This window comes from Pholis gunnellus (genome assembly GCF_910591455.1).
Source record: "Pholis gunnellus genome assembly, chromosome: 14".
NCBI lineage: Eukaryota > Metazoa > Chordata > Actinopteri > Perciformes > Pholidae > Pholis > Pholis gunnellus.
The window spans coordinates 18,587,490-18,600,660 of NC_136541.1; the positions used below are offsets into that span (position 1 = coordinate 18,587,490).

Sequence of the window (13,171 nt, forward strand, 5' to 3'; positions counted from 1 at the left end):
TTTGTTGTTGTTTTTTTAAATATTCAGCAGCAGCAGTAACAAATATGTATGAGAACTACTCAAGAGATTGTTTTATGACCTACTGAGATTACCGTAAATTAGATACATGGCTATGATTTGACACAGAACAGAACATAACTTGCCTTGTTCTCTATTTTATCCAGTCGACCGATCCAGGAGACGGTAACACTATTGGTGTCTGACTTTCAACATCCTCAACACAAAAATTGATAAATGGATAGATTTTGCCAGTAAAGCTTTGACCTACAAATGAGTACATATGAGACCTGGCACCAGCGTCGTAGAATGAGATCTGTCCCTTTTTGTAGTCCAGCAGAATTCCAAATGTAAGAGGTTGCGTCTGGACCGGAATACTAACGACACTCCTATCGAGAGCATTGTACTGACCCTGTTTGTTCAGGACTACAGTCCAGAAACCATTTGTCGGATCGAATGTTATCGCTCCCTTTCTTTGAGAAGATTCACTGGCCATCCCAAGGTGGTAACAGAGCTTCCCAGCTACAGACACCTCCCAGTAATGTCTGCCAGTTGAGAAGCCGGTTGTGCCAAGGACGGCGAGACTCACATCAAACCGGCTCGGATGGTCGGGGACGTCTTGTATTACGTCAGAAATGGTCATCTCAGTGTTACCGGCAGACAGAGCTATTCTTGGGTGCGCTGTGTTTGGATCCAAGGTCACCCGCCCTGTAAAACCGAGAAATGTAGTCCATCAGATCACGTGTATCTTTACATCACATCTTTGAAAGGAACCTGACATTAAGAAGTTTAAAGCAGTCCTGCAGTGATTTAGTATGTCACTTCCATAAAGTTCAGGGAGTCACAAGTGACACGGACAAAGAAAAAAAGGTCAAAATTGAGGCAGCAGCTGCTGAGACTTTTGGTCCTTAGCCGGGGTCAACCCCTATAACACAGGATTGGACTACATTTCCCATGATGCAACCGGCGGGCATCTTTCATTCCCTGTCTTCCAAACTTTTATTTTCCCAGACTTGATAAAGCTCATCCAGAGCCCGAAAAGACATTACACAACCATTTTCAGAGGCTGAGTAGTGCTGTACTAGGTACTGACCTTTACGTGTTTAAGTCCTGCATACAGTTAGATTCATATCCAACAAGTCTGTTTGTGTGTAGGATTGTAGATATATTTCTAATAACACTTATGTAGTTTGAAAATGTATCGTGTGGGATTTAAACGTTCATTCTAAACAGAAATATCCCAAAAATCTGGAGACCGAAAGATTCCAAGTAATTAAATGAATTGTTGCGTGTGACTCACTGGCAGAGATCGTATTATCTTCCACATCCCTCAGTTTGTCTTGAAGCTCTGAGGAGAAAGAAAGGATATTGTGTTGTTGTTTTTTTGGTCATTTTTGGGAGGGGGTGTTACATTTACACAGTGTATTCTCTGCACTTTGCTGAAAAGAACTTATAGTTACCTTGTACACTGTCCTCAAGTTTGTTCTTCTCATTTTGCAGGCCTAGCATTGAGACAGAAACATGAGTGCATTTCAACAAGAATCTACATTATCGTCCCGAGTATACTGAATGAATCGACGTATTGCCAGAGGGTTGAACATACTGCCGTAGTCGTCCTGCAGCTTGTTATTCTTCCTGCTCTGTTCTTCTAACTCCTGCTGCAGCCGGTCGAGCGCGGCGTCCTTCTCACTCAGCTGCTGCTTTAGGTAATCGGCATCGTCCTGGATCCGCTGCAGCTGTCTCTCTAAGTCTGTTTTAAATGAAATGTATTGTTCAAAAAGTACATCAAACGACACACCCGATCTAAAGGGTACAGGATCCCACCATCACACTGGCTGCTTTAAGTTAACCCCGTCCTTGAACATGACTGAATGTACTGATGTTGTCTGAACTCACTGCTGTATTCATACTGCTGCGTGTTGTTCTCCCTGTTCTGTTCCTCTAACTCCTGCTGCAGCTGTTTGAGGGTGCCCTCCTTCTTGTGCAGCTGCTGCTGCAGGCGTTCCGCATCCTCCTGGCTCTGTTGCAGTTGTCTTTGTAAATCTGTTTGATGACATATTCAGTTAAAAAAAACAAAAAACGACATCAAATGACTCCCTGTATCTCAGCTGCAGGTATAGAGTGGGGGGGTCGTATCGAGGATCTCACCGTCACACTGGGTGTTGACGTCGTCAGCGCAGCACATTTTCAGTTCCTTGACCTCTTGCTTTAAGTCTTGACAGAGGAAGGAGGTGGAAACACGGACATTCATCAAACAACAAGTGTCAAGAACAAGTTGTAGAGGTATAGCTCAACATGAGTGTAGATCAAAGCCAGTTAGCTTAGCCGGGTTAAAAACACAACACACTTTGTTACCTTTTGGACAGAGCCACGCTAGCTGTTTCCCCCTGTTCCCAGTCTTTGTGCTAAGCTAAGCTAACCGGCTTTTTGGATTTTCTTGCATACAAACATGAGTGAGATGAATCTTCTTATCTAACTCTCTGAAAAAAGCCAGTAAGCATATTTCCCAAAATGTAAAAATGTCCCTTTAAGAAACTGTACAGTACAAACCTTTATTTGTCTTTTTAAGTCTTTTGTTCTCTCTTTCTTGCATTTGTAGTAGTTGTTTCAATTCTGAGAGAAGACAAAGAAATGACCATACTTCATGAAAAAACTAGTTTGATGATTATTGAACAGTTTAATCATTACATGTCAGTCTTAGGAATATTCATAAGATCTACTCCAGCATGCAGAGTAAGAAACAATGTGCTGGACGACAGCAGAGACGCTACAGTGGAAAAGTAACGGAGTGACAAACCGTCAATATTGTTTTCAGCAGCTTGGGAAGCCTGTTTCTGAGCCTTTTTCAGTTGTGTCCTCAGATCAGCAATCTCCATTACTAGTGGAGACACAGCCGCAGTGTTATTTTGTGCTTCAACGAAACAAACAAACAAACACGACATGAACCGTAAGATAAAAAATAAATGTTCTCACTCTGGTTAAAATTCTTCGTATCTGCATCCTTGAATAGGAGTTCACTGTCTTGCAGTTGCCTCTTTGTCAGATGCAGTCTCGTTTGCAGCTCTGAAAATGATTTAGACATCAATGAAGCTGTACGTATTAAATCATGACGTATAACAATGTAACTTTTACGGTTTGTTCTTTACCTCTGACGTTCTCCTCGCTGGTCTCTTTAAGGTCAGATATCTCATCTTCCAGTGGTTTGATTTTCTTGTGAAGTTCCATAATCTGAGCCGCTAAAAAAGGACAAAGCCAGCTATACTTACAGTATTCTGATGCCCTTTGATGATTCTGTACAGAATGTTTTTTTTCTCGGACCAAAATTGACCGGAACACCTACACAAATTAGCGACCCTTGTATCACTTGAGTCCAGCTCCGATGTCTCTTCTTTGATCTGATTTCTGACGTGCTCCAGTTCATCCTCCAGATCTTCGAGAAAGACAGAACGGATGTTTTATATTCCTCAAAATGTTTGAAAAGAGTATTCTGAATGTATTTGTAAATTGTACTTGCTGCTTTCCCACCTTTAATTCTCTCCAGTGCCACTTGTGTCTGACTCTTTTCCTGCTTCTCCAATCTCGCTATTTCATCTCGTTGAGCAAAGATTTTAAACACTGAAACGTTTGAAAGGAAGAAAACGTTGGATTGGATCAATTCAGCGGACACGACACCACGATCAGCGACAATGGAACAATAAAGCTTTACTGTCATTTTGAAGATGACTCACTCAGTTTAGTATTTTCATCGTTTTCGTCTTGAATTCCGTCAATTAAATAATTCAAATGGTCTTGGAGAGCTGCAAACAAGAGACATGCTGTCATGTCAGCATGTGTTCTGCTGTGACTGGTTATGAAATGTCCGTCTTTAGAGCGGAGCTATGTTTCTGTCGCTCACCTCTGATCTTATCGTCGTTTGTCTCGTCTGCTGCTACATTCACCAACTTTTCAATATCTACTTGTATTGCAATGATCTGTAGAACTGGAAAAAAAGCATCACACATTGATAATCACACTCTAGCACGTGTCCATCTTAATGATATAGTATAATATAGTGCTTATTAAAATGGGTTGTTACTCACGTCTTTGTGGTTGAGCACTTCTTGCTTTCAGCTCTGCTGTTTTTTTGGTCAGTTCATTGTTTTTCTCATCTATCTTTTTTTGAAGATCTGCAGAACAAAAATAAAACTATTTTGAACTTGTACTTCCTTTAATCTTCGTGCCTTAATGGGAATAACACCTCACGTCGTTTTTTAAATATTTCAGAAACATAAATATACTTTATATCAAGCAAGGATGGAATATATGGGCAATATTAAAGTGTAGAGTGAGAATGAAGCACACACTCTGTTCATTTATCTTGGTTTCAGACTCCGTGTTTTGTAGTCTCCTCTTTAGCTCCTCCAGTTGGAAAGTTAATGTAGAAACCTGAAGAGCTGAGAAGACCACATGAGAAAACAGTTCAACTAAAGAACAGCATTCAAATTGTTTTTAAAAACAGCTGACTACACGCAGACCACTACACAATTATTGTGTTCATTTTCTCGATTAATGGATTCACTGTTTGGTAACACAGCTCCACCACTCACCAAGTGATGTAATAGACCCAGAGTCGGACTGCAGTTCCTTCATTTTGGCATCCAGGTCGTTCTGCAGATCTACCACACATTATAGAACACGTTTGTAACAACTACTGACCCCACAGAGAGAACGAGATAAAGCATGAATGTCTTAAATAGGGCTATCTGAGGCCTGTGAACAACATATTTCTTAGATCAAGTTTCCTTGTTAATCCAAAAGTGGCAGTTTTGACATGCAGGCAACATCTGCCAGGGTGGCACCCTCTCCCCTCATTGTTTGCTTCACCTTTTGACCCACTTGTGCAGGCTATCTGGCTATCACATGACCATGAGCCAATCCCTGTCCGTAACGCACCCCGTTTCATATCCCTTCATGCAGATGATTCTGTCATACACGGAAAAACTAAACCTCACAATTGATACCCAGATGTTAAACTATCTGACCGTTTTCAGGGGATAAATCATTTCCCCAATAGTGATGGAATATAAATTGAAACAACAAAAACATTATAAAAATGACTTCTATTCTTCTTCCAGGTTTCCAGTATTTTACAAAGGATTACTATTATGGATGGATTACTGAATGGGCCTACCGGCCACAGGCCCGGGGGCCCAAAGTCTCAGGGGCTCCGCTGGCCTTCACCAACAAAATGTCACTTAGAGACTTGTACCAACTAGAAATAGACTCAAAATGGCCACAAAGAAACATAAAACGTCTACAAAGAGATGCAAAACAGCTACAAAGAGAACACAAAGACACTCACAATGACTATGAAAAGGGGCAAAACAGCAACAAAGAGACACACAAATACAACAAAGAAACTTAAAGCAACTACAAAGAGACACAAAATGACTACAAAAAGGGGCCAAACAACCACAGACAAAAACAACTACAAAAAGACAAAAACTACGACAAAGACAAAATGAATGACCACAAAGAGACACAAAACCACAGAGAGATGCTTCACGGCTACAAAGAGATACAGAATCACAAGAACAAGAGGCTAAAAACATATTAAGTTTGTGTGTGTTGCATATGTAGGAGAGCTGGTGGGGTCTTTTAAATATCTGTGCCCAGGGGCCCATTGTCTCTTAATCCGCCCAAGATTACTACATCCACCTTTTGACGTTCAAAGATTCCTTCAGCTCCCCCTGTATTCATCTTTGGATATTTTTTCTCTCTATTTTTATTGCACAGTAAAAAGGGTTAACTACCAGTTAAGGTTAACTCAACTTTCCTGAGAAACAAGTCTTCTGGAGGGGTTGATTTGCAAGATTTTGAAGGATATTCTCAGTGATTTCCCTTCATCCTTGAACTGGAGTTCATAAAGTTGCTTGGCGTGTTATTGACTTCTATGTATGGTACTAAATCAAATCATTTGCTCAAATCGACAGAAAAAGGACATTAAAGCCATTCATTTCCCACACTGGAGTCAAATGGGTGTGACGTTATTGGCCAGCAGGGAGAGAGAGTAACAAGTCAGGAGAGACTTCACTCACCATCAACTTTGTGCTCAAAAGCGGAACACTGCGCCTTCGTCTGGTTCAGTTTGTTCTGCAGAGCTAGTAGAAAAAAAAAAGAAAACTCTCATATTCAACTTAAACTTCTCTTTTCTTTCTTGACGCAGAAACCTACTCGTGCTGGCACTGAACTCACCGTTGATCTTGGCTTGATCACGAGAGTGCTCCTCAACCTTAGCCGTCAGCTGTTCTCTCAGCTCTAGAAAGAGTAAGGTATGCCTCAGCTGCTGCAAATGCACGAACTCAATGATGTCAAAGGGAAATGAGACACTCACTAGTAACTGCATTAGAGGCTGTTTGGCCGTCATCGTGCCTTTCTTTTTCTATCTTTCTGAGCTGGTTTTGCAGATCAGTGATTGTCAGAACTGAGGAAACACAAGAAGAAGACATGAAATATTTCAGACTATTTTAATATTTCCTATTAATTTTAGGCACCACGTTCCCTCTTTACTCACTCAATTGAGCGTTTGCCGGATTCCTGTCCTTCAGATCGTTGATGTATTTCTGCAGCTCGTCCTTCTTGGTTGTGAGCTCATTTGTGAGCTCTGGGACAAATGTAAAGCAGTTAAACACATGTATTAGTTACATGCAGAAGATCTGAACACAATAACAACGATATTACTGACAACCTGAGCAGCAGGTCATGATTTGCGAGCTTGGGGATACTTACGGGTTACCTGGGTGGTTTGTAACAGCTGTCTCTGCAGCCGCTCTACCTGACTCTGCAGCGTCATGATTTTCAGCACTGAACAGAGAGGCCAAAAGTGTAATTTAATGCAGGAGATACTGTAATCGGATCCCCAACATACTGCGCAGGAAAGTAACAGATAATCCCTCATCAGAGGAGTGATGAAAGAAAGCTTTTTCAAACTCACTCCGTTTTGTGGTGTCGACTTCTTTGTCGTCTATTTCCCTGATAAGGCCATCCACTCTGCTTTGCAGCTCTAGGAGGAAATAAAAAGCCTTCAATGTATTTCACATTTTGTCATTGATTTCTTGAATAATTTCACTCTGTATTATTTTAAATACCACAAACCTTCTACACGGCCACCAGTGGTCTCGTTTTTCTCAAGGTCCCATAACTCATTCTGCAGCTTGATGATCAGTAAAACTGAAACAGAAGAACACGCAGTGAGGTTCGGCGGCTTTATTGGCTGAGAGATCTATCTTACCAGTCCTCAGCTTATACGCAAGACATCCGGGGATTTGGTGTGTCGAGGAAAGAGCAAAAGGCTGCACACTAAATGGCACAAATATAACCAAAAGGATCTCAGGTTGAGTTTAGTCATTCTGGGTACATTCACATGCTTCCCATAATAAAGTTAAAACACACACACACACACACACACACACTCTGTCTGCAATACGATGGTGATTCTGCAACATTTGGTTAATTTTTCATTGTTTGAAGAGCTTTTTTTGTGAAAATGTAATTAGAAGAAAAAACAAGGAAAATTCATAAAGTTTGTGAATTTTGTACACAACACCACCCAACAAACTTCCATTTTCAAGAATGATCAAAAATAAAGTTTCAAATCACAAAAAGAATGTATGGCATACATATAATCCCTGTTTACAGTACATCAACTTCAGGGGGACATGCTGCCTCTATTTTTGTGGCGCTCACTATGTTGACAACAGGTATTGACTTATACACACATGGAGAGGATTTGTACATAAACAGTGTATCAAATCACTGAGCTCACTTATTTGGGGGTTGGGAATCCGCCTCTCTATCTGTGCAGGCTTGGAGTTCAGCTCGTCTTGCTTCTTCTCCAGTTGCCTCTGCAGCTCTGTGAGCAGACAACGTGATGTGAGGCAGAAACATTTCATCCAAACATCATCTGCTCTTCTAAATAAACTGTGTTTTACATTTGGTTAAGACAAAATGACAGATACACATTCGCAGTGTGAGACGTTCACCTGAGATCTTGTCTGGATCCTCTGTGGTGGAGATCAGGTCCCTCAGAGTCTTCAGGTCCTCGTGCAGGTTTATCACGTTTAGAACTGACTCAGATAAACAGAGCAGACATCACTACACAGTTCATATGTCTAAAACAAACTGAGCCGCATACAGCTCTCATGTAAAAGGGCTCTCTGCCATCTATGAACATTGCACTGTAGCTATAAAGGCAATGCTGCGGTGTCACTTCACTCACTGAGTGCTGCTTTGGAGTCTCCGGTTCTGTTCAGCTCTGCGATCTTCTGTTCCAAATCAGTCTTCACCTCTGAAAGAAACACAAACAGACACTAAAACATGAATCACCGCAGCCTTTAGCTGAAGTCATATTGACAAACTTACCCTGATATCTTTCCTCAAGCCCAGGGCATTCTTGATGCTTTAATCGCAGTTTCCTCTGAAGCTCTGTGTTACAGAGGATGTCAGATCAGCGAATCGCTCAACTGAAATTGTGCTTTTGAAGTGTTAAAGCAGTTTTAAATGGACTCACCGTTTATTTCAGCCTGAGCTTTGGCCAATTCCCTTTCTTTGGCCTGAAGCAGAGTCTGAAGAGCTGATTGAAAACAATGAAACGGAGGAGATTGGAGTCTAAGTGAGTGTGAGCCATCAAATACGATCTGTTTTTGTCAGTTTTTGTCAGACGTTAACAGCGCGAGTAGCAGAGGAGGACTCACTGGTGGTTTGACTTGTTGAGGGTGTCTGGTGTTGCTCATCACCATCCAGCTCTCTCACATCTTTCATGATGCTGATGATTCTTATGACTGGTCAGAGGAAAAGGACATGTTTAGGTGTCGTTTAGGAGGTGACATATTCATGCTGTATACAGATTGTTTTTTCCTTGTGGAGATAACACAACATTTAAAATAGAAGGATTTCAGAAAACACACTTTAAAAGCATCAGCCTCTCTTTTGCTTACTCATACTCACTCAGTTGTGCCTGGGAGTACTCTGCTTCCTCCAGGTGTTTCTGTAAGTTTTCTTCTTTTTTCTTCTCCTCCCCCAAAATAATTTTTAGCTCTAGGATGAAAAACAAAAAAATACATTTACGCCTTCCTGACTGAGCTGTTGTTTCTAGTTTGTCATTTCATTAGACGAGCATAAGTGTGACTTTCAACCTTTAAATTGAAGTAAATCTGTTTTCACAGAGCTGCAGGCTTATTCACCTTTTAGTTTAGAGTCAGTTGTCTTTTTGGCGTTCATCATTAACTGTCTAAAATGCTCCAACTCAGACTGCAAGATCAAAATTTCCTTGGCTGGAGAAAAGAGATAAAGGACGTCAAATGAATGCTGTTTAAAACACAACAAAAACGAGCATTTTACTGAGTTGCACACGCACTGAGTTCTTTGTTACGGTCGTCACGATTCAACTGTAAAATCTTCCCTTTGAGGAGCTCAACTTTTTGCCTCCACTGCCTCTCGTAATCTGGAAAAGAAACAAAAATAAGTTCTTCACACACAAGATGGGGCATTATCAACACACACACACACGGTATCAGGACTCACCGGCAGCGTTAGTTCTGGATTCCTCAATGTGGACATTGATGAGCCTCTGCATGACTGCGATCTTACTGTTCACAGAAATCAGCTCCAGCACTGGAAGGACCAGCTTGTGCGTCAGTCAAAGTCACATCTTTAACATGGCTAATTATGAAAAAAAACAAGGTGTGCAGAAGTGGAGAGATGTGCTGACCGGCTGAGTGTGCATCTTCTTTGCCTCGCAGCTCACTGATCTTCCTGTCCAGCTGTTCTTGAAGAGCTGATGTAGAAGAGAGTGATGAAGCAGAGAATGAATCATCAACACAGACACGACACGCTTACACGCTGGATTCCTGCTAAACAAAGCTGCTGAACAGAAAGAAGACATCAAGCGACATGATGGAAAAGTGAAATGATGTGAGGACTATGGTATAATGTTTTGTCTCAGATGTACTGCCATTTTTTATAAATTAATGCAAATGTTTCGGTCAGTTTACCCAGAATTGCCTTGTTGGGCTGAAGACCTCCTCTTCTTAATTGAGCCTGATCCAAATCCCACATCTGATTTTGCAGTGAGATGATCTGAAGAACTGAATGCACACACACACACACACACACACACACACACACACACACACACACACACAAAAAGAAGCATTTACTGTGTATAGCTTATATCCAACGTTTGTGCAAATCAAAGTGGAGCTCACAGCTGTTCTACAAACATCTTGTGAATCTTACTTAGTGCAGAGTTTGTGTGGCTTCTTTCCAGCCGCTGCGTCTTTCGGCTCAGTTCAGCGCTCTTCTCCTGCTGCGCTCTCAGCAGCCCTGTGAGACACGCGCTCACACATTTATTTTCACACAGTTTTAAGTTCAAAATGAGATTTTATCGTATCGACAGTAACGTTAGAGTGTGGTGCTAATTGTAAAGACTTAGAATAAAGCACCACTCACCTCCGATGTGATTTGTTCCCGTGCCATTAGCAGCATGTTGGACCTGCCTCTGTAATGAATTCACCTCTCTGGTGAGTGCGATGATTTTCATGACTAGAAAAAAAATGAACATTTATAAAAGATGAAATCGCCGTATGAGAAGACGTTTCAAGAAATTCTGACGTGTGCTGCAAAACAATAAACAAAAATAATGAAACGTTTGACTCCAGGCAAACTTACTCAGAAATGTATCGCTATCAAACGTCCCCAGAAGCTGATTCATCTTGCTGAGTAACTGGGTTTGATAAGCTGTCCAGGGATGAAAGACACAGTTTGACTTTGCTTTACGTCGTCACGCGTGTATCAGCTGAACATGTGCCATATACTGTATGTAGAGTACGATTTACAGTTAAAAAAGCTTACAGCCAGCGACAGCCGAGGCTGTGGAGCTACATGTTGCAAGTTGCAGTTTCAGCAGTCTGACTTCCCCCCTCAACCCGAAGGCTTCATCATCTGTCAGGAAGAGCGCATGATTAAATCAGAGACTACCTGCTGACGTTCCTCAGGCTCTAAAAAACGGATCAATACTCACCCAGTTGGCTGACGCGGTGAGTTGTCTGCTGAAGGTGAATGCTGAGATGTGCCAGCTGTTCCTTCATACCTGGCCACGCATGTTAGTAGTTCAGGAAGATGATGAGAGAGAATATGTTGACGTGGTGTTATAGTGTGTCCTCTACATCAGGATGTGCACTTGAGACTTTACAATTAAAAGAACACTCACCAGTACAAGTTTTGTAAGTAATCGACTGTGAAGGAACAAAATAGATTGACATACATGACAAGGTATATATGAAGTGGGTTAAAAAATAAAGCATTGTTGAATATTTTTGAGATTGTTGTAAAATCCTTTTCGCTACGTACCGTTACATTTATATTCCTTGGGTCAAGTCCTTCCAGTAGGGTTAACTGAAGTCAACGTGACAGAAGATAGAGCATTCAAAGTTCCCAATTTGCTACATGAATGTGTTTCATCTCACTCAGAACAGTTTCGGGGACTCACCAGGGTCTCCGGAAGGATGTCGTCCACCTCTGGATTTCCCAAAGGACCGTTTAAATGAATCACTTCCTGTTGGACTGAGAAAAGAGAGACAATTCAGCATCATCAGCTGAATGTAACTGCTTAAACATGCCATTCACTGCTCACTAACCAAGCAGTACGGAGGGATGACGTATGTTTACAATCGGTTAGGGGTTTTGTCATCCTGATCGTCTGTACTGTCATTTTCATCATTTTGATCTAACGACAGAGGTTGTGTTGTTAAATAACAAAATGCGTGATATTGGGCTGTATAAAATAAAATGGACTTGACTTACCATGTCTGTTGTCAGAAGCTTGAAAGACACAAGACAAAAGGAAGGGAATCCAAACGAAGCGAGAGCCCCCGGCCATTGCAATAATGTTCCTCTCCTACCGAATGACCAAATTCTTTTTATACACCGCTGATCGGTCAATGTCCGAAAGAAAGGAGGCGTAAACCAACACAGACTCAATCTCCAGCGCCAGGAAGTAGAGAGGTTACATTCGATACGGTATTGCAGAGCTGTTTATTCAGAAAACATTGTGGCAACACTAAATGGAGGTCAGGGTGCCAGATATTTAGAAATCCGGTACAAATCTGCTAATACTGCACTAGCTTACAAACTGTAGAAAGAATGCTTCATGTGCGCCGGCCCCTGACATATTTTGTTAGTTTTTGAATAACATCAAATCTGCTGTAAAAGAGTAATCCTCATATTTAGGAGTGAATCAGTATCTGCTTTGTCTGACTCATGATCTGCAGCTTCTTCCTCTGTTTACATAGTTTCCTGTGCAGGCTTCCCGTAAAGTGCATAGATTGATAATGATTGACTAAATGTTTTTGATTCTGGTCATTTCTTGTAATAAGGTAAGAATTAAGTCCTTTGATGTTTTTCTTTAAGAAAATAACCTGTTGAATATATCAATACAATGGTATTTATATTTTTATTTTCCCTTTTGTAAATGTCCAGTAAATGTTTAACAAGTTTTTCCTGCTGATTTTGTTTGGGGTAACCTTAAACCTGACATTATTAAACCTAAAGAAGAAAGAACCGCAACTATTCACACATCACATGTAGGTGATAACCTGCACGAATAACTCCAACTCACTAACCGTTACACTAATGTAATGCAACAAATGTTAAATGCAGAAAGATGAAAATGTGACTTTCTTGGGTTTCCAATCCAGGAAGGTTGGAAACTGACTTTGCAGAGATATTTGCAAGCAGACCATTGAATCATAATGCCACCATGTTCCGCTTCAATCTATACAAAATATAAGTTTACCATAACAAAAAGTAGAATATGATTTAAAGAGCTGTTCCACCTTACAGAACATACCCAGCTTTTGAGGTTTGTTTGTTTTCACATTAAAAGGGGAGAGTAACAGCGTCCCCGTTACCGTTTTTAGATGGTTAGATTGTTTATATTATAAGAGGACATTTTAACCTCTATAAACAATAATTGCAAATTAATGTAAAAGCGTTCCTAAACAAATCCTAAACTCTGAAGAAAAACAGACAGCCGCTGCACGTGCCCATGAGCGTTTCCAGTTATTGATCGGACCTCTGCTGGTAATTAGGGGTCAGTTTACTAAAAACCAATACAAGAGGTCGCCCTTGGAAATGA

General features: G+C 41.0%; 1 protein-coding gene across 1 annotated transcript; it reads right to left on the reverse strand.

Annotated features, from left to right (window-relative positions):
- Nucleotides 1-93: 93 nt before the first annotated feature.
- Nucleotides 94-11,123, reverse strand: LOC306706108 (uncharacterized protein; the record flags this gene model as incomplete). Its single annotated transcript, XM_079173017.1, has 36 exons — nt 94-705; nt 1,298-1,345; nt 1,458-1,499; nt 1,601-1,747; nt 1,894-2,040; nt 2,146-2,211; nt 2,548-2,610; nt 2,795-2,875; nt 2,971-3,060; nt 3,144-3,233; nt 3,338-3,427; nt 3,726-3,794; nt 3,893-3,976; nt 4,077-4,163; nt 4,341-4,430; nt 4,584-4,652; nt 6,075-6,137; nt 6,232-6,294; nt 6,371-6,460; nt 6,551-6,640; nt 6,766-6,840; nt 7,132-7,206; nt 7,802-7,888; nt 8,019-8,102; nt 8,255-8,323; nt 8,546-8,608; nt 8,730-8,816; nt 9,407-9,478; nt 9,559-9,648; nt 9,746-9,811; nt 10,029-10,121; nt 10,273-10,359; nt 10,486-10,578; nt 10,705-10,773; nt 10,888-10,977; nt 11,057-11,123. The coding sequence occupies 36 exons, from the start codon at nt 11,121-11,123 to the stop codon at nt 152-154; spliced, it is 3,390 nt and encodes a 1,129-aa protein (XP_079029143.1). The 3' UTR covers nt 94-151.
- Between the last annotated feature and the right edge of the window lie 2,048 nt (nt 11,124-13,171).